At 37.3% G+C, this 22,376-nt stretch overlaps 1 protein-coding gene and 1 pseudogene across 17 annotated transcripts in view; one reads left to right on the top strand and one right to left on the bottom strand.

Moving 5' to 3' along the window:
- The window catches only part of LOC105233177 (zinc finger BED domain-containing protein 4), a 454,786-nt gene that overhangs the window by 159,532 nt on the left and 272,878 nt on the right, over positions 1 to 22,376 (bottom strand). For 15 of the 17 annotated variants that reach the window (XM_049449877.1, XM_049449878.1, XM_049449883.1 and 12 more), the window contains one exon: positions 11,677 to 14,593. The exons of 1 other annotated variant lie outside the window; for it this stretch is intronic. In XM_049449877.1, the coding sequence (XP_049305834.1) occupies positions 12,234 to 14,593 (2,360 nt within the window). In that variant the 3' untranslated portion in view covers positions 11,677 to 12,233. Of the gene's footprint in view, positions 1 to 1,900; positions 2,454 to 11,676; positions 14,594 to 22,376 lie in introns of those variants that run through there. One more of the 17 variants, XM_049449886.1, reaches the window with a different exon arrangement.
- LOC125776934 (small nucleolar RNA U3) lies at positions 8,587 to 8,716 on the top strand (annotated as a pseudogene).

Here is a 22,376-nt window from a genome sequence, read left to right on the forward strand (position 1 = left end):
TTCGCAATCCTCATGCGCCGAACCCCGTAACCCGACTGATTGTGACGCACCTATCGAATACAAGGGTGGCAGAATGCTTGATTCTACGAATTCCTTTAAGTTCAAACGATTTGCCATTTCAGTTGAAATGTACATTCAAATGTGCATTTGAGATGACAATATCAACAGGACACAAGGATAATCCATAGTATGTGGCATAAATTTGGAAATGCTATGTTTTTCAAACGGCCCGATATACGCGGCGTGCTCACGAGTTGTAAAACCATCTTTTCTGTACGGAACAGAAATCAAAAAATGTGGTTTTTCAAGCGTTACATTGAAAAAAATGATAAATTCAGCTTTCTTTTCATTTCAAAGTACATAATTTCACACAGGAGAACGGCTGCGGGCTCTGCTAGTCCAATAATATATGTTCAAATAATTTTGATAAGATCAACTGGAAGTGCTAAAATCTTTCAATATGTATGTGAGAGATAGCTGTCGGTTTTATCGTTTTTTGGCATTCTGCATATTATTAGAGAAACGGGATCTCTGAGTTTCATTAAGGTACCTCACATACCATCAACAATGCCATATATAAGAAGTTGAGTCAACCGGATGTATAAAAATGTTGATATTAGTTATTTGAGTTGAGTTGAGCAAGTTTTCGCCTGTTTTTATCCATTTTCGCCACAGAGCATCGCGTCAGGAAAAAAACACATGCGGTATAATTAAACTGGAAGTTCGAAAATATTCCAGATTCAATCCAGCTTTGATATGTAGGCATACTATTATCAGGAAGAGATTCTACCTAATTGAAATAATATAGCTCACAGATTAAATACAGTAAAAAGTTAGCACCAGGCACTGAAGTCTCCATATTTGGAAATTGGACGGTTGAACAGGTATGGCTCAATTTTTAAAATTCTTAAGATTGGGATTGCATACCTCCAAGGCACTATTTGTGCAAAGTTTTATTTAGGCATGATTTGTATACGATTTCGTAAATTTTCACAGTGTAATATAAAAAATTTACAGTTAGGTCCACAGATATGTGATTTCACTTAAATGTGAGCAATGCCACTCCCTTTATCCAATTTTGACATTGGGTACTATAAAACTCGCTTGTACCATCCGGGATGTAAAATTTAATGACGCATATAGTTATAGATTTATCGCACTTTTAGCTGCTGATAATTAACGAGGGGGCTACTCCGATTTTCAAACCGCAGGTGCCCCTTGATATTGCGATTCGTTGTGCCAAATTACAGTTTGGTATCTAAATTTGCGGCTTAGTTGAGTGAACGTGGCAGTGTCCATCTACGAATTCGACCAAGGAATGGAATACGAAGTTTTATGACTATGTATATACAATAATCTTTATTTATCTCGATTAGTTTTAGGATAACAAAACTGCTATACTGTATTTAAATGTAGCCAAATATTCATATTCCTGGGTAAAATTCGCGTCAAGGGCAGACAACACAAATGATAAATACTCCACTTGGACATAACAACTGAACTCCAACTAGCATCACAAAGGACCAAACTGGTCTATACATGGCTTATAGGCCCACCAGATTAATCTAACCCATAGCTGAGATTTTGTCGAATGCCTTTTTTATTCTTAAGCCAAGAAGGGTTTGGTTTTTGTGTATATTATTTATAACTAATACATTATCTGCATTTAGGCGTTACAGATACTTCAAAATATGGTATATTGGTTTCTAAAGTTTGGTTGATTTTTCTAGGCATGCTTTAGTTTAATGCTAAAAGTAGATGAAATCTGTCCGTTTTCCTTATAGCATCAGCATTAGTTCCTTAGTATGATGATATGAGATTCCCACTGCATTTATATAGATCAGTGTTTCCCAAAGTGGGCGATAACACCCCTACAGGTGTCAAGGGGGGCGGTAAGAGACCCAGAAAGAAAATGGGGGCATTGTGTAGAAAGGCCTGGGGGGTTATTTGTAATTTTATTTAGCTAGGAGGCGTCTTAGACAACGACTACATGAACTCTCGACTCTCAACAACAACTTATGAACATCAACTAATATGAATTAAAAGATTGCTCTAACTCGGTTCTATATTTCTCTCCACGTAGTTCATATATTGTATATGTCCTATTTTATTGAATATAGAAAAAATGAAAATCATGTCAATCGGTTTTATCTCATTTAGCCATCCCGGCCCCCCTAGGCGAATATTCAGCCTAGCAATCTTTGCAGTTGCTGGAGTGTGGCCACTACGTTGCTGAGTCCAGTAGCGGGGCGATGCTGCGGCGCTTTTGGACGACGCCTGGTTGGTGCAACATAGTGATGTCGTTGATGGGGCTGCTCGTGAGCCACTACCAGAAGCGGCAGTCGATACCGTAGCATTGGTTGAGCGGGGCGAAGGAGTAGGCCCAATACGTGGCCCGTTGGTGGCTGACCGAACAGTTGGTGTTGTAGGCATGTCCACGTCCATCTTGAACCCTGTAAGAAATTGTATTTGAATATACATGGTAGTATATAAATAGTATATGTGATTGTGCCACGTTAGGTGGCATGACTGGGTCGTCGTATTGGCCGACCATTTTTTTTTTTTTGTAATTTTTATTGTTATTGTTAACGGTTGGTTGCGATTTTATTGATTTATTGTCATTTGCATTACGGCATTATGTTCGGATTGTTTAGTATCGGATTTTCGTTATTATCCGCGGTTGGTAGAAGCATAATTTAACCAGCGGTCTGGTGAGTATTCCGCTTTGAGTACGGAGATCAACGACGCGGATGTGACCGTCTGAGCCATAATGGAGCTTTTCTATACGGCCAAGTCGCCGCTCGGTAGGTGGGAGACAATCGTCGTTAATAAGTACACAATCTCCAAGCTTTGGCGCATTTTCTGATGTTTTCCATCGATACCTCTTGTGGAGGTCCTTTAAATAGTCTTCTTTCCATCTGCGACTGAAATTGTGATGGAGAATTATAATTCTCTCCCATCGATTTAATAAGGATAGCGACTCCACGCCTGGCTCAGGTGTGGCCAGAATGGGTGCTCCTTTGAGAAAGTGCCCTGGTGTTAGGGCTGTGAGATCTGAGGGATCTTGCGAGAGTGTTGTTAGTGGCCGTGAATTGAGAACGGCTTCAATGCGAATTAATAGAGTTGTAAATTCTTCGTAATTAAATTCGTAGTGTCCAGCTACTTTTTTTAAGTGGGATTTGAAGCTTTTTACAGCTGATTCCTATAAACCACCCATATGAGGAGCTCTTGGGGGGATGAATTGCCAATTAATGCCTTGAGGGGCGTACTTTTGTACAATCTCAGGGGAGACTTGTTTAATAAAGTCCACAAACTGTTTTTCTGTGGCTCTTTGAGCTCCGATAAAGGTTTTTCCATTGTCGCTCATAAGTTTGGACGGAAAACCGCGACGTCCGACGAAACGAGCAAATGCCGCGAGAAAAGCCTGTTTTGTCAGATTAGTACATAGCTCGAGGGCACTGCTTTTGTCGTGAAACAGACAAAGACAGCCACGTAGTCTTTCATTAGTGTAGGAGACCTTAGCATGGATGCCTTTATCTGAAAAGGCCCAGCAAAATGAACACCTGTGATAGTGAAAGGCAGAGCGAAGTTGCAGCGTTCCGGTGGAAGTGCTGCCATTATCTGCGTCCTCATCTTCTGTTTATGCATAGTGCAGATCTTGCACATGAAAATGCACTTTTTTATTTGAGGCTTAAGTCGGGGAATATAAAACTCTTGGCGGATTATATATTGCATTAGGCGATGCGTGCAACATTAGTATATGTATATACTTGAGTAGCAATGTTGCAAGTCGAGACTTTTCTGGTATTATTAGAGGATGGCGTTCGTTATATGTCAGGCTTGAGTTAGCAGACCATTAGCACGAAGCAGACCTTTCGTATCCAGAAATGGATTTAGTACTAAGAGTGAGCTCTTTTTGTCAATCGGCTTCGATTCTCTTAGTAGTGACATCTCGCAGCTGAAGTGGCGCGACTGAGTATAAGTGATAAGAGCGACCTTTGCCTTTTCTAGGTATAGGTGCGTCAATGTATCGCATGGGAAATTATGTGATCCCTTAACTTTGCTTTTGAGTTGTTCTATGAATTTGAACATATAAGCGACTACTCTGAGCGCTTTTGGAAACGAGGAAAATCGTTCAAGGATGTCGGCATCATCCAATAAAGTGTGAAAGGTGGCGATTTTTCGACCTTCTGGGGCGATAATGTTGCGCATGGGGGATTGTGGCCAAGAATCAGGAGATTCTATCAACCATCGGGGGCCATTCCACCAGAGGGTGGTAGTGGCAAGATGCAGTGGCTTGCACCCTCTTGTACCTAGATCGGCAGGATTATCAGCACTGGCTACGTGACGCCAAGTGACTGATCCCACTAGGTCAAGAATTTGAGACGTTCGGTTAGAAATATACGTCTTCCATGCATGTGGTGGTTTTTCCAACCAGGCTAGTACAATTTCGGAATCGGACCACACATAGAGTTTGCATTTTGTCATATTTAAATGCATTTGCACCATGGCTACTAGTTTTGAAAGTAGTAGTGCGCCACATAACTCAAGTCGTGGGAGACTTATAGTTTTTAAAGGTGCCACCTTTGCTTTTGCTACTAATAAGTGGCTTGTGGTCGTGGTGCCACTTTGCGTGCGCACATAGATAATAGCGCAGTATGCCTTTTCTGAGGCGTCACAAAAGCCATGTAATTCGACTTTGTGTTCGGGGGAGTAGTTTACCCATCGTGGAATTTGAATCTGAGAAATGTCCTTCAGATTGTTTGCGAACTGGGACCATTTTTCTAAGCGAAGAGGTTTCACTTGTTCGTCCCAGTCGGTTCCATCTAGCCATAATTCTTGTATTAAGACTTTCGCTTGGATCATAATTGGCGAAAGCCATCCTGCGGGGTCGAAAAGTTTTGCCACCGAGGATAGAATCTGTCTTTTTGTGATGGCTGATAATGCGGATATGGACTCTGTCGTGTATGAGAACTGGTCCGATATTGCATTCCATTGGATGCCTAAAGTTTTTGTTGTGCTTTCCTTTTCGAATTTAAGGAAATTAGTATCTAATAGATTTTCTTTAGGTATGTCCTTTAAAATATTAGGGTGGTTCGCCGTTATCTTTTTTAACGGAAACCCTGCTGTATTGAGCGCTTGTGTCACTTGTGCTAGTGACTCGTATGCCTGTGGAAGATTGTGGCTTCCAGACAGAATGTCGTCTACATACGTTTGTGTTTTCAACACTTGTGTTGCCAGAGGAAATTCTGACTTTGTGTCTTCTGCCAGTTCGTGGAGTGTACGAATGGCGAGGTATGGGGCACAGTTTACGCCAAAGGTAACTGTTTTTAATTTAAAGTCTCGTAGTGGACTATTGGGAGATTTTCGGAAAATAATTCGCTGAAAATCTTGATCGTCATCATGTACGACTATTTGTCGATACATTTTCTCAACATCCCCATTGAAAACGTATTTGTATATACGCCAATTTAGTATGAGGAGCATTAAATCTGGCTGAAGCGTGGGTCCCGTAAATAAAATGTCATTTAGGGAATTCCCCGAACTTGATGATTTTGATGCATTAAAGACAACTCTTACCTTTGTGGTTTTTTTGTCTGGTTTTATTACTACATGATGTGGCAGGTAAAATGAACAGTATTTGCTGTTTATAATTTTTTCGCCAGGGCTGACTTCCTCCATGTGATTTAAATGGAGGTATTCTTCTAAAACCCTATCGTATTCTGGTTTTAGCTCGCCTTTTTTAAGTAGGTTTTTTTCCATACTTAAAAACTTGGATAGCAGAGGTACGAGAATGACCTAAGGCGAGTGTGTGGGGAAATTCTGGCTTTAGTGGTGGTCGTACGACGTACCGGCCATTATCTAATCGAGTAGTTGTGGATTTGTAAAAATCCTCACAATATCGATCTTCTGGGGTTGTGATTGATATGGGGGGGAGTTTTTCTAACTCCCAAAACTTCCTGAGTTGTGTATTGAGGTATTCGTTTGAGTTTTCCTCAACTTGAGTTGTCATTGTTGTGACTGGTTCCGCAACTAGTCCGCTTAGGACCCATCCAAAAATGGTATTTTGCGCCAGAAGTGTTTTTGTAATTTTCTCAACACCTTCGAGAATAATTTGAGGTATGAGATCGCTGCCTAATAGAATATCTATTTGAGCGAGAGTGTTGCAGTTGGGGTCTGCTAACTTAAGGTGTGAAACCTTTTGCCAATGCTTGCTATTTATATGATAGCTTGGAAGCATGTTTGTTAGTTGCGGTAAGACAATAGCTTCTGCTTGAATGCGCTTATCCGCTTGGGGGGAAATAAGGGTAATGGGGCAGATTTTGTTTGAGTTTTGTACTACTCTTCCGCCCATTCCCGTAATTTCAAAATTAGCTAGTTTTGTTGGCAGTTGTAGCCTACTTTGTGCCCTTGACGCTATAAAAGATCGTTGAGATCCTTGGTCTATTAAGGCCCTAAGTTTAAACAGTTCTCCTCGGTGCTCGATGGAGACCACTGCTGTGGGTAATAATACACTGCTTTGGTTTTCGCTGTGTAGCGTTTGAGTTTTTAAAGCCTTTGAGCAGCATGGTGCTTCTTGGCAATTTTCTGAATTTTGTAAGTCGGGATTTGCTGTTGCAACTAATTCCGCAGCTCTTTTAACTAGCGTTATTTTGAGCTAAGCTGGAAAAATTTATAATGTGAAGCATTGAGTTATGTCGTTTATGGCAATAAACGCAATTAAATTTGCTTTCACAATCTTTGAGCGCATGCGCATGAGACAAACAATTAGTACAAAGTTTTTTTGTTCTTACGAAATTGTTTCTTTCGTTAATGTTTAGTTTTTTAAATTTCTCGCAAGATTTCAGCCTGTGCCCTCCTTTACACAGTTCGCATAACGTATGTTTATTTTGTTCGGATGTGAACGCTTGTGTTTTGAAAAAACTACGATTTAAGTTGTTGTTGTTACTCGCTTGGGGTCTACTGAAGCTTCGATTTAGGTCGTGTTGAACGTTTTTAGTTCTGACCATTTTTTTATCTACCCTTTCTGCAATTTCGTATTGGGTAGTTAAGAAATCGTTCATTTGTTGCCACGTTGGGCACTTTCTTCGTGATGAGAGCGATTGCTCCCACAAAAGTAACGATTTTTCTGGTAATGCGGATGTGCATATATTTACTAGAATGGGCTCGCAATTGTCTGTGGGTATATTCTGTGTCGCTAGAACCGACAAGCAATTTGAAACAGTGGATTGAAGTTTTATAAATTCTTCACTTGTTTCTTTCTGAATTTTTGGTAAATTCATTAATATTGTGACTTGTTTGTCGACTAATATTCTTTCGTTTTCGTAACGAGCTTTTAGAGCTTCCCAAGCATACTTGAAATTTTCGTCATTAAGAGCGAACTGTTTGACTAATACCCCTGCTTGACCTTTAGTTTTGTATCTGAGGTGATACAATTTTTGTGCATTAGATAATTTTGGGTGGTTTATGTAAACGGCTGTGTACATGTCCCGGAAGGACGGCCATTGTTCATAACCACCATGAAAAATTTCAGTGTCACATGCTGGCACTTTAAGGTGAATGCCTGAACTCGCCTCTTGGCTTTGAATTTGTGGCAGCTCTACTCTCGGTTGTGGAGTAGGTGCAATTGCTTTAATTAGGAGATCATAGCTCTCGTTTCCTCGTACTGGTCTAAGCAGTGTTCATATTTGGAGTATGCTGAAGATTTGAAATTTTCAGGTAGATCTGATTCGTCAGATTCTACAATTGCGTCATACGCAGCTTGGAGACGTGTCCAGAAATTGCTTAGATTTTCTTTTTTGATTTCTAATACCGATTCAGAGTTATCTTGAATCGGTGAAGGTGAAAATCGAGTGCAGTATCGAATTAGACTGTCACTCTCAGCAATAAACTTAGTATAGAAAATATCTTTCAGCTTTGTTTGCTTTGTAGCACCTTGCTTTGAGCGTGTAGCATCAGCAGGTGTACATGGGCTCTTTTCTTCTGAAATCATTTTTTGTACTTTTAAATATTGTGTTGATTTGGATTCCTTAGAATCCCCGTTTATTTAGATAATGTGATAATATTGAAATATATATATGAGAAAAGAAAAATTCTCTCAGTGTACTTTTGATAACAATAAGTACGCGTGAAATCTTTAAGATAAAAAGGTTTTTTGAAGTTATACTTCTTATACGACGCCGGAAAAGGTTGCGATAGATTCTGGTTGCGCAACCTTCCATATAAAAGTAACGCAAAGTTGCGCAACCTCGCTCCATCCATATAAATATAACGCAACCTTGTCTGCGAAGATGTGCGAGCAGCAAGCGAAGCGGTGACAATCGGCGATCGTTTGTTCGTTTCTTTCGGCACAGCTCGGCCGACACAACAACACAACACAATGTTCCATGCTTATGCTGTTGTTGTTTTTGTAGAACAATGTTTCAATTTTTGGTTGGTGACATATTCACATGTGTGCGCATATGTATGTTTGTATGCTTGTGCATTATTGAAGTTATACTTCTTTTTCTTTCGTTTGTCTTTCATTTCTGCGAATTCTCAACTATTTTACGTATGTTTTGGTTGAAATACTCTGCGTTGGCCTTTCAGAATCACACAGAATCATTTCTGTGGTTTTTGAAACTGACCCACGAGGACGAGGTATATGGTTTTATCTGGGAGCTTGAGATTTAAGAAAACCGCTCGCTTACAAGGGATAAAATGACTACTGAGTGGCGATTTTAATGAATAAATTCACAGAATCATTTCTGTGCTTTTGGAAATCTATACTAATAAATATTTTTTTCTTACTAATAGAAAATAAATTTATCACAGCAATATACATAAACATATACATAATATTGCTGTGATAAATTTAATTTCTATTAGTAAGCAAAAAATTAAAAATAAATTTATTAAGACTTAAGACTATACTTATCAGGGCATCACAGCAATGCAATATGTATATACATATTATGCATATGTATTGCTGTGATAAATTTATTGCGAAAGCAAATGTTCTACAAAGTATGTATATTTCTATACTTAAACAAAATTATTAGAACCATCGTATGTTTCTTGCATTCATAACCACATCATACTTAAGTCAGCGCAACCTAATTGTCAATGGTGGTGTTGGTGGTAAGCGCTTGGAAGGTCAAGATGCTAACACAGGTCCCAAGTTCGAATCCCGACAGAATAAATTTTTAATTTTTTGCTTTTAACATCGTATACTATAAAAATAAATATTTTTCTTTATTTTAATTTCTATTAGCAAGAAAAATATTTATTTGTATAGTATACGATGTTAAAAGGCATACATTTTCTATCCTATCTTGTGTATCTGCACATGCTCATATGAGTGTATGTATACGCATGTGCGCGCATTGACTTGCATGTTCATACATTCATATATACTTATATGTACATATATTTGCATACATTGCCGAACAAATAAATCACAAGCATACAAACATACATATGCGTACACATATGAATATGTCACCAACAAAAAATTGATCTTCACAAGTCAATCCGGCAGCCAAATTGGCGAAGAACAAAAGAGAGATGATTACGCTGCATATTCTCTTCCGCAACGAAGAGACGGAACTACTTTCTGAGTCAAAATTCATTCATTTAGACTTTGCTTTATTCTTCATTTTATGTGCATAATAAATTTATAAAATGTGAATTTAAGTTTTCTAGTTTTCTTTCATACAAAATGATATGCATTTCTGAATATCACAAAGAAGTATAACTTCATCCGCGCGTAGGGACTCCACGCACCTTTTTTTTGTTGTATACGCAATGTATCAAATAGCGAACGCGTATTTCTTTTTACGTTTGTTCTTGTTTTTGTTTTTTATTTTATATAATGTTCCGTACTCGTTAGCAAATACTTGCGTATACGAGCGATAATGCAAAAAGGAGAAAAAGGTTGATGACCTTTGTATATAAGTTTGCACAATATGTGCGTGTTTATGTGCATACGTAAGATGCAAAAAATTAATTTTTTTGTTTTGTTTTGTTTGCAATCCTGCTTGCTTGTGATGTAACAAGAACAAGGGGTATTGCTGGACTGGTGCCGATTTGGTCTTTGAATATAAGTAAGTGTGTGTAAATACTTGAAAATGGCAATACGTATTTAATTGCTTTTTCTTTCTACCAACGCTTAAAAATTTTAGTTTTATTTGTCCGTGATTAATTTTTTTTTTTTTTTTTTTAAATAACAAATTTTAAAATTTTTATAATAAATTAAAATTTCGCATTTGCCGCTTTATTTTTCCGGAATTTTGTAAAAAGTGTAAAATTTTAATTTAATTTTGTACCCTGTGTACGTTGTATATATATGCCGGCATAGGCAAATTGTTCGCCGTATGTAACTACGTATGTAGATAATATTTGCCGTACGGATATCGCGGGAATAGAAACTCGTGAAGTGCAGGTATGCACTTTTGATTGATTGTAGTTTTGCTGATTATACATACATGTGGGTGTATGTCGCATTAATTTCGTTTCTCCCTTTGTTTCGGACATATGAAAGGTATGTACATATGAAAGTGGTAACTATTGGCATATATGTATGTTTGGTTTTGTTATTTTTACTTTCTCTTTTTAAATTTCGCAATTGCCCTAGTTTACTTTTTGCGCAATCCAGCTTATACTGGTTTGAGTATAAGGGGTATTGCCGGAAAATTACTTGAAATTTTGTTTTTTGTTTTTTTTTTTTTGATTTTTAATGTTGTGTGTTTGGATACACAAATGTAAGCATAAGTAGGCCTTTTAACAGATATGTATATGCCGGTATATATAACTATATATATATATATATATATATACATATATGTCATACTATATACCGTTTATACATATATTGAATGTACATATATAATGTACCAAACTGTTTTCGGTTTCCCGGAGATCAACCGTAAGTTCGGACAGTTTGGTAGCAACCGTTCTATTAAAATTTACAGGATCGTATACAGTTTTAGAGAGATCAACTGTAAATATTAACATACATATATGCAAATAAGTATAAATTATTTAAAATAATAGATGGAGTTGATACACTCACTTTGTGCCGCTTCAAGGGACTTTGAGGGCTTTATATGGTTTGGAATGTGGGTGAGCTTATTTTTTTTTTTTTGCCAATGCGTCCAAGCTGCTTCCTTGTCCGTTTCCTTTCTTGTTTGGTGTTCCTTGTTCCGTTGTTGTTGATTTCCCTTTGTTGGTTGGCCTTTTAGGTTTTTATTATTTTTACTATTATTATTATTTTTTTGTTTCACATTTATAAAAGTTTAATTTTCACAAAGACTAGATTTTTTAATCTTCGCGCCCGTGTGGATTTTTTGTTTTTTTTAGTTAAATAATATTTCGCGCCCGACTTTTGATATTATTATTATTATTATTTTTTTTTGCTTTTTGGTTTTAAGCACTGTCTTGTATGTATGTATATGTATATTTATTTGTTTTTTTTATTATAATTTTTTTTAATTTAACTTTTTAGTTGACCCCCTTTTCACCAGTGTGGTATGTGTTTGCGTGTGTGGATGTCCTCTCGCGTGTGGGTAGTGTTGATGTGTGGGTCCTGTGGAATGTAGCTTCGGTGTGTGTGGTGTATTGATGTTGGTGGTGTATTCGAGTAGTGGCATTAGGGGGGGCGGCTTATCTCATTTAGCCATTTGGGAACCACTGATATAGATATACATATAATTTTTTTTATTGAAAGGTAATAAAGTGATGGTTTTACATTTCATTGAAATTACATCTAGTGATAAAAGTAACAAGCAATATTTTTCTCAATTTATGAAGTAAAAGTATTAAAAGCTATAACAACAAAATTTTTTCTATTTTAAACTAAACTTAATAACTAAATAAGTATTATATTTGTTATTTTCTTAGAGTCTTCTCATGAAACGTTATTCTTTTCAGTCTGCGCCTGCTATTTCTAGTCTCTCCTAGTTGTCGGGCATCAGTGTTTGCATAATTTTGTAACCTTTTTGCATGTTTCGATGCCGTTTCCCGAATGACTTCCTGAAGATCACGATGCAGAGCCGAGTTGCGTATGTACCAGGGGGCATTTACAATTTTTCGCAGAACTTTGTTTTGCAATCTTTCCACCGTTTCGATGTATCATTTAATGTATATTTAAATCGCTTTATATGTAGTTTTAAATCTCCTAATTAAAGTTTGTGATCGTTCTTGTAGAATTTGTGTTGGAGGAGAAGATTCTCCTTGAGGTAGAGTGATGAGTGCTAGCACTTTGTTATGAAGTATTTTCTTGAAGGGAGCAGGCAAAGAATGCTTAGAGCCATTACCGTATGCCAAATTGAATGGACAATGTAGTAGTTTTGTTTCGTTTGCAAGAAAGCAAAGCAGATTAGACCAACTATTACAAGGACCACGCCTAGCGGCATATAAATTGTAAGATACTTTGGTGATGGATACCACTTTCGCATTTTGTAACAACGTATACCCCAACTTGTAGAAATGAGACATATCCCAGTAAGGGCAGGTGCTAAGAATACCCAAAGACTCTGTTTATTGAGATCAGTGCCAAATGCTAAGAGAACTGCACCAAGCATATGTAGAATTGAGACGAATTGTTGACGAATGTGTGACATTGCGATTAAAGTAACCCAAATGGCTAGAAGACCACAGTAAAAATCACAAAACTGCAATACTCCTATTTTTACTAAGCAAAAACTGTACTCATCCTCTCCAGAATCACAAGCATGATATAATATAGAAAAAACCATAGCGAAAAAATAAATAGTTGCTTCGGTGTAGTAATAACGTTGAATTGCAAGGCAAATGCTGGGTAAAAAAATTAAGTTGCTAAGGGTAAGTAAGAGAGATGATGCAAGGATAGATAAATTTGATGGCACTTGACTATCTTCAGAACAATCCCAACCTCTATAGCCTTTCATGCACACACAAGTAGAGAAAACTAAACCTCCTGACATGTAATGGTAGCAACGGCCATGTCGTCCACAACGGCCAGCAACACAAGGATTTGATGAGATCGTAAATACCACCGAAGTGTTGCAATTTTCCAGTGCAAAATATTGATTATTGGTAAGTTTTTGATGCACTTCAAAATTGAGGATCATATCGAAATAATTAGGAGTACATTTCGGATCCACAAAACAATCTTTTACTTTCAACGTCTCTACCTCAGTCATTGAATTCAAGCATTCAATATTTGCAATACATCGCTTCAATTCCAGAAAGCAAGGGCACGATTGCCTTATTAAATCTAAAGTATATATATTTTTTTTTATAAAGTCTTTTACTCTATCTGTTACTGTTAAGTGAGGTGTCGACTTATTTTGGTGACAATATAGAGCCATGCTAATGTACCATCGTCCACTTTCTGGAAATGGAACGTGAACAAGACCCGTGGTTGTGCTGAAATCAGTATTATTAACTATACTTGCGGCTGGAAAAACTTGTTGGCCATACTGACATTTATCTGGCCAAATTGGAATTCCTGGTTCTGATAAGTGCATACAAACCAATATTGTCTTATTGCATCTGGACCTTCCTTTTACAGTAGAATCATTGCCCGTACTGGTAGGAAATATTTCCTTCAATACAATTGATTCGCTTTCTAAAGCCTTTTTCATCGATACAGCGAAAGTTAAAGTTCCGCCTATGTCATGTACCTCACCAATGTCAAAAGCAAAACCAGCAGGTATACCTGCGGTTAAATTGAGAATAAATGGAACTGTGCCATTTTTGTCTGGCATAAGGTCATAATCAAACATAAAAAACTCACGATAAGATTGACGTAGGAGTGGATAAAAATCTATACCTCGAAATCGTTTTGGTAACCATTCCTTTGCATCATGATTTAATAAATCTATGGTAATATTTTCGTTTAAAATATCAATGGTTACATTCTTTGTGGCAAAAGTTGGTTTGAGTACTGCCGTTTCCTGTTCTTTATGTGAAGCGTCCAGAGATGTTTGGAAATTGATTACCAAACCGTATTTTATTTGGTGAAAACAAATACTATCTTCTTCATAATGTTCTTTTTGAAAATGTGCACCATTCGAATTAATAGTATTTGTATATTGTTCTTCATTTTGAGAAACGAATGGCTTAGTCAATTTTGTTTTCCATCCTTCTGATATTATTTTCTTTTCTTTGAAAAATGTCACATGTATATAATGCCAAGCTGCCTCTTGGACGTGGAACTCAAGTGAAATGTTTGCAGTTTGGTTCGGTTTTATTATATGAACGCTGTGAATGAAATTATGTTGATCAACGTTGTCCCGGCTTTCATTAATTGATTTTGGAAAAGCGTTTGATTGAATTTGAAACACAATATCAGGACATTCTTTACAAGCTTCCACGATTGAAAAATGAGCGGTAGCAACACTGATATCTAATGGTACATATAACTTATAAATTAATTCATTTCTGCTTTTTATGTTGCTATGAGTGCTGTCATTGTTTCTTTCAAAGTCTTTATTAAAATAACTTCGAGAACAGCTCCCGCAGAGACATAAGACACCAGATTGTGAAAGACCGCTACATAAAATAAATGGCTGGAATCTCAGGACCGACATTTCTGCGTTGAGCACAGTATCACACGACCGCGTCAACCCTGGAATTTAAATTAAAATTTTAGTTACTTTCATTTATTGACACATAAGCCGATATTAATCAAAGAGAACAATTTTATATCTACATTAATATATAATTTTATACTCTGGCAACATATTGCTACTGAGTGTATTAGTTTTGTTCACTCAACGATTGTTTGTACGACGTAAAAATAATGGAGTTAAATATAGGATTACATAAGTATATATAAATAATCAGATGAACAAGACGTGTTGCAATCTGGTTGTCTGTGTGTCAGTACAAACTATAACTTCAGCAAAAATTTAGATATTATAATTAAATGTTGTACACTTATTTCCTGCCAAAGAAGAAATAAGAGTTCGTGGATAGGCTTAATGGGAGTACTGCCACATCCACCACATGCTTTCAATAAAAAATAAAATACCATAAATAAGGACTAAATTAAGATGTAAAACTTTAATTCGGTGCAGAAAACAGAAGTAGCAAGAGGCACGTATGGGCGAAAATCCTCTCTAACACGATAATGTATATAAGTATCTCCTAAACCAATGGGATAAATGAGTATCATCCCTGGACCTCAATATGCAAACCATATAAGCACAAACATCGATTCAGACCAGTGGTCGGCATGAGAGGATCTGTCACTGTGCTGGTGAGCACGAAAAAAAAGTAGCCCAGTGAGAAATTGGAATTAAAATTAAGCAATTTTAATTATTAATTAATACTATAATGAAAATTAACAAATTGTCTTTTGAGGATATATTCCCTATTATCTTTAAAAGACTTCGAACATAAAAGGCATTGCATGGCATCAAAGGCATTTAGAACCATAGAATATTTCTCGCAGGGCATATTTCGTTTTGCGCTATAGTCCTGCGTGATGTTAATTCGTTGATGGCTCGACAACGACTGAACGATAGAGCGTAAGCGTACGTGTGAAGTTAGTTTGCAAAATTTTGCTATGAAATGCCGACCACTGATTCAGACTCACCACTAATACGCAACCTTCACCACACTCACCAAATTACAGCTTATAGTGAAACTAGTGATTCTGTTCCGCCCTTCCGTAGTTACAATGTAATTGATGTTGTTCCGATTTGAGCATTTTTGTTGTTTTAATGTAAATTAAAACTCACCACCACTTCTACGGTTCCTTACGGCATGTTTGCCAATATTGGATATTTTCCTTAGAAAAGAGTTTGTTCTTGATAGCTCCCTTAAAAGCAGCGCTGCCAGTATCTACTTATGTATATTTTGTAGTAATTAAAAAATATGCTTGAATATACTTGAAATATTCTAATAACTCAAAATTACTGTCTAATACTATTATTTATAATTAGGTAGACTATTTTTAATAATAGTTTTCACGACCGGAGCATACTCTTGTAGAACCCCAAAGGTGACCTAGTGACCGATGCACAGAGCATACTTAAATTATGGAGGGAAGACTTCTCTAGCCTACTGAATGCCAGTAAATGTACAACGTCAGGAGAAGGCGAATCCGATTCACCAATCGATGAGGATGGAGCAGACGTTCCATTGCCCGACCATGAAGAAGTTCGAATAACAATTACCCGTATGAAGAACAACAAAACAGCGGGGGGCGGTGGATTGCCGGTCGAGCTATTCAAACACGGCGGTGAAGAACTGATAAGGAGTATGCATCAGCTTTTTTGTAAAATATGGTCGGACGAAAGCATGCCCAACGATTGGAATTTAAGTGTGCTCTGCCCAATCCACAAAAAGAGAGACCCCACAATCTGCGCCAACTACCGTAGGATAAGCCTCCTCAACATCGCGTATAAGGCTCCATCGAAAGATTGAAGCCCACCGTCAACAAACTGATGAGTCGGCCTTGCGAGTTTTCGAGGAAAAAGTTCTGCGAAAGATTTATGGTTCTTTGCGCGTTGGCCACGGCGAATATCGCATTCGATGAAACGATGAGCTGTATGAGATATATGACGATATTGACATACATAATTTAACGAATTAAAAGACAGTGGCTACGCTGGCTAGGTCATGTTGTCCGAATGGACGAAAACACTACAGCTCTGATAGTATTCGACGCAGTACTTGCCGGGGGAAGCAAGGGAAGAGGGAGACCTCCATACCGTTGGAAGGACCAGGTGGAGAAGAACCTAGCTTCGCTTAGAGTATCCAATTGGCGCCACGTAGCGAAAAGAAGAAACGACTGGTGCGCTGTTGTCAACTCGGATATAATCACGTAACGGTGTCTACGCCAGTAAAAAAGAAGAAACAAATTTAATAATTAAATTTTAGTTTTGATGTTTTACATTATGAAAAATTATAACTGAAAGCCTAGATGTTTGCAAAGCCATGTTTGAGCATTAGCAACATTGCTCAAATGTGATCAAGAGAGAAGAACGTGAGAGTACCACACATCGACACCCACACATATCACACCATCTGATTCCTCACACAAAAGGGAATACAAATTCTGTTTCGATAACAACGGCGATTGCTCACAATTTTTCTCGCTCGTATCACGTTCCGGTGTCTGGAGCGTTTATACATCTGCCTCAGTTAACCAAATTTTAAACTTAAACCTTTTTTTAAATAAAATCCTTAAATAAAATTCTCATCTTTCAATTCATTTGCTCATAAGTTTTGCTATTGATTTTAATAAGTGCTGAGGTGTATACGAAAAACGGTGAGTGCGCTTTAATACATGGTCCTTCGAGCCATAAAGAAAGGCGTACGGGTTACAACAAAAAAGCAAAGGTGAATTGCAGTTACAAAAAAAAAAATAAATAAATAATATAATAATATGGAAGCGAGCTTTCACTCTGAACGGACGTGTATTGATGCGCTCCGTAAAAACTTTCTAAAAAAAACAAAAATGAAAAATAAACAAATAGCAAAAAATGCATTAAGTGCATTAAGTGCAAGTGTTAGACAATAACACTGAAAGTGTTAATAAAAACATAAAAAACACAAAAAATTATACCTTTTGTAAACAATAAAAATAAAAAACAAACAAATACATAAGTGCGAAATAAACAATAAAAGGAACAAATAACATGAGCGCAGCGCAGCCCCACCAACAAGGCCGTAGGCATTCTCTGAATGCCTACTTCAGCTTTGTCGAGCCTGCGAATTCAGCTCCTAACAACAAACAAGGCAAGGGTGCGAAGGATGAATCATCGAAGCGAACAACTGAGCAGCACCATAAGCAGAGCGCAGAGCAAATTGCAAAAGCAGCAGAGAACAGCAATCAACAACGGCCAGCAACAAACACGACAACACCAACAACTAAGCAGGTACCAGCAAGCACGCAGGCAGCGAAGAATAACATAACGCAAGGTGAGAATGTACCATTAAAAAAAGGCCAGTCTGTGCAAACTGGCATTGACCGCTACGTTAATTTAAAAAGGAAAGTAAGTCCGTCTATTCTAAAAAATGTCAAGTCGGCACACCAAATATGAATACAACGGAAGTGTTAAATGGCAACAGATTTGCCTTACTAAGCAAGAGTTCAGACGGCGATGCGAAGGATACCACCACAGTCGTTAATGCAAAACCCCCTCCAATTTATTTGCGTGAGCGTAGCTCAAATGCACTTGTCTCCAAACTAAGCAATTTAATAGGCACAAACAATTTTCATATTTTCATATTTCATACAACATAGTTGAAACAAAAATTCAAACATACACTGAAAAAAGTTTCATGGATATTGTAAAGTACTTGTCAAATAATAACAAGAATTACTACTCATACCAACCTGAAGAGCTCAAAAGGCCTAGTTGTTGTCATAAAAGGCATTGAGTCTTCGGTAGACTCTACCGTTGTGAAAGACGCACTGGAAGAAGGTGGTTTTAGCATTAAATCAGTAGTAAATATTTTTAACAGGAACAAAGTCCCACAACCAATATTCAAAATAGAACTGTTGCCTAATTGTAACCAACTAAAGAAAAATGAAATACACCCGATTTACAATTTAAAATATCTGCTCCATCGCAGAATTATCGTTGAGGAACCACATAAGAGAAATGGTCCAGTACAATATACAAACTGCCAAGAGTATGGACACACGAAAGCATATTGCACTCTACGCAGTGTCTGTGTGGCGATCTACACTCTACTTCTAAATGAACCACCAATTGCAAGAAGGGAATAAAAGCCGTTTTTGACGAAGTAGATTTTTACTCATATTAGCTCTTTTCAATCGTAAAACTATGCATCAGATTGAAAAAAGAAATAAAAAGGTCAAACGCCATTGTAATACTAGCGGCCAAAAAAAATTTAAGTTGGAAGAAGGGAATAAATCATGGATTTATTTCTTTCTTCCAACTAACAACCTTTTGTCATACAATTAAAAGTCATTTTAATTTGACATTTTTATTCACTTAAACCGGTAGTAATAACTGAGTTTGATTGGCTGGTTAGCCGGCTGCTTAGATCACCGCGATTTTGTTGTGTTTACCAGTTATTTAGTTGACACTTGACCTTGAATACAAACGTTTGTGGTGTGCGAGGCACATTTCTATACTTATTATGAGGGATAAGCTAAACGAGGTCCGGATGAAGTTTGTAGTCTATTATGGATGATGATACAGAAAATGGATCCTAAAATCAAAGAACTACACGTTTTTAGCGATGCTTGCGGGGGGCAAAATAGGAACAACACACTCATAAGGTTTTTTTTACCCTCGTATCAATCAATCGTTTTGATAAAATATATCAATACTTTCCGGTGCGAGGACATTTCTTTTTGCAATGTGATCGTAATTTTGGAACAGCCAAGAAAGAGACTTATTAAAGGGTGATTTTTTAAGAGCTTGATAACTTTTTTTAAAAAAAAAAACGCATAAAATTTGCAAAATCTCATCGGTTCTTTATTTGAAACGTTAGATTGGTTCATGACATTTACTTTTTGAAGATAATTTCATTTAAATGTTGACCGCGGCTGCGTCTTAGGTGGTCCATTCGGAAAGTCCAATTTTGGGCAACTTTTTCGAGCATTTCGGCCGGAATAGCCCGAATTTCTTCGGAAATGTTGTCTTCCAAAGCTGGAATAGTTGCTGGCTTATTTCTGTAGACTTTAGACTTGACGTAGCCCCACAAAAAATAGTCTAAAGGCGTTAAATCGCATGATCTTGGTGGCCACTTACGGGTCCATTTCTTGAGATGAATTGTTGTCCGAAGTTTTCCCTCAAAATGGCCATAGAATCGCGAGCTGTGTGGCATGTAGCGCCATCTTGTTGAAACCACATGTCAACCAAGTTCAGTTCTTCCATTTTTGGCAACAAAAAGTTTGTTAGCATCGAACGATAGCGATCGCCATTCACCGTAACGTTGCGTCCAACAGCATCTTTGAAAAAATACGGTCCAATGATTCCACCAGCGTACAAACCACACCAAACAGTGCATTTTTCGGGATGCATGGGCAGTTCTTGAACGGCTTCTGGTTGCTCTTCACCCCAAATGCGGCAATTTTGCTTATTTACGTAGCCATTCAACCAGAAATGAGCCTCATCGCTGAACAAAATTAAAGCGCGAAACACATTTCGAACCGAACACTGATTTTGGTAATAAAATTCAATGATTTGCAAGCGTTGCTCGTTAGTAAGTCTATTCATGATGAAATGTCTGCATACTGAGCATCTTTCTCTTTGACACCATGTCTGAAATCCCACGTGATCTGTCAAATACTAATGCATGAAAATCCTAACCTCAAAAAAATCACCCGTTACGTCCCAGCTCAGTACAATAACTTGATTTCGGAAGCTAAAAGTAAGGGATTTTTGGTTGAAGCCATTAACAAAGAGGACATATTGAATTTTAAAACAACATGGCAGCCGTTCTACAAGAAAACGTGCAAGTCAATAGATAAAAGTACAACTTTTAAAATATCAAAATATGAACATTTGGAGTACAATAGTGATAATAAAGGTTACTTAACCTGTTCCAAATTCAATGACGGATTTGTAAAGACATCTTTTTTGCTCCGAAAATCAAGAACTACTCCTAAAATACGTGACGAAAAATCATACCGGTCAAAACTACCCATAAACGAAAAACAGATGAATGATGTGCGAAAAATCATACCATATATTCCTGAAGAGTATAAGACGTTTTATGATTTGATTTTGACTTGGCCCACAACTACATTGGATGGTGCTGATATAGGTGAGGATTAATACAATAGGGGTAATCATAATCCGGTGCAAATGGTCTTGCAAATGCAAATTTCGGTGCAAGTGCAAAATATTTTTACACCATGTTCTTAAACAAAAACACATGTAGTTTTGCAAATGCAACACTGTTATGCAAATGTTACACTCAACCCCTATTGTATATGTGCAAATTAGTATTGCATTTCAAACAGCTGATTTCTTTTGCATACATATATATTTGTTTCAATTTTGGCGCGTCAGGAAAAATTTTTGGTAAGAAAAGTAATTTGAAAGAATTAACAATTTAAAACTTAATAAAATTATTTACAGCAAGATGAGCGATAAAAAAGTGAAAAGAGAGCGACCGAACAAAAAATGGACGAAGGAAGAAATCAACAAGCTTTTGGATTTTTTGGAGGAAGCAGATGAAATTGAGGTAAACATTTTAAGAATTTTGAAATGTATAAATGCTTATTTATTTACTTTTATTAGGCTCCAACAGCACAATTTTTTTACAAAAAATGCAATCAGGTTAAGGGGATCGAAGCCACGTGGGACTTGCTGCGGTGGAAGGTACGCCACCTAAAAAGTACTTTTAAAAAAGCGAATGATTATCGCACCTCAACTGGCGCTGGAATTGATGAAATGGATGTGGGCGTTGGCAGTTTTGAAGGTAAATAATAAGAATTGAAAGTGCTTTGGGAACTTAAGTGATTAAATCTTTTACGGAAAAAATTGAGCAAATGTGCCCCCCTTACAATCGCCTAAACAAAATTTTCGGAGCTAAATCGCATGCGCAAAATAATTTCTGCGCTGTCGACATGGGCAATGACTTGCTGCTTATCGTGCCACAGCCGACAACAATTTCACTGTCAACAATTTCCCAACCAGTACATTCACCGCCAATAGTCTTTCCACCAGCAATTTCACCGCTAATAGTCTTTCCACCAACAATTTCACCGCCAATAGCCTCGCCACCAGCATTTCCACCGCAAATAATTTCCCCACCAGCAATATCACCGCCAATAGCCTCGCCGCCAGCAGTTCCACCGCCAACAGTTTCGCAGCAGCCACTCCCTCTTGGGACTGATTTTCCACAATCAGTTAAAACCATGGCTAAAAAAATGAAAATGCAGGCTCCCAAAACATCAGCGGCATGGAGTTGGAAAGAGAAAAGCTTCAATTTGAAAAAGAAAAGTTGGAGAAGCAGCTAGACCTATCAAAAGCTGAAATTGAATTGAAAAAAGAAGAGCTAAAACTTAAGAAAATGAAATTGGAGCAAGATGAAAAAATAAAAAGGCTTGAAGTAGAAAAAGACGAACGAATGGCTATGTACGAAATAAAAATGAAATACATGAAGTAATCCAAAATTTAACTTTTTTACTTTTTTATTCAAACATTAATGAATGTATTGCTAGCCTTTTAGTTTCCCCTTTTCTGTTTGGTTGTACATCTTCGCTTTCCTCACCGTTGTCATCAGTGTACGTGGTGTCCTCATCGAGATTTGTATATTCGTAGTTTGTTCTGTCATCCTCTCGTAGTATGTTGTGCAATATAACGGGTGATTTTTTTGAGGTTAGGATTTTCATGCATTAGTATTTGACAGATCACGTGGGATTTCAGACATGGTGTCAAAGAGAAAGATGCTCAGTATGCTTTGACATT

The sequence above is a fragment of the Bactrocera dorsalis genome, chromosome 2 (assembly GCF_023373825.1).
Source record: "Bactrocera dorsalis isolate Fly_Bdor chromosome 2, ASM2337382v1, whole genome shotgun sequence".
NCBI lineage: Eukaryota > Metazoa > Arthropoda > Insecta > Diptera > Tephritidae > Bactrocera > Bactrocera dorsalis.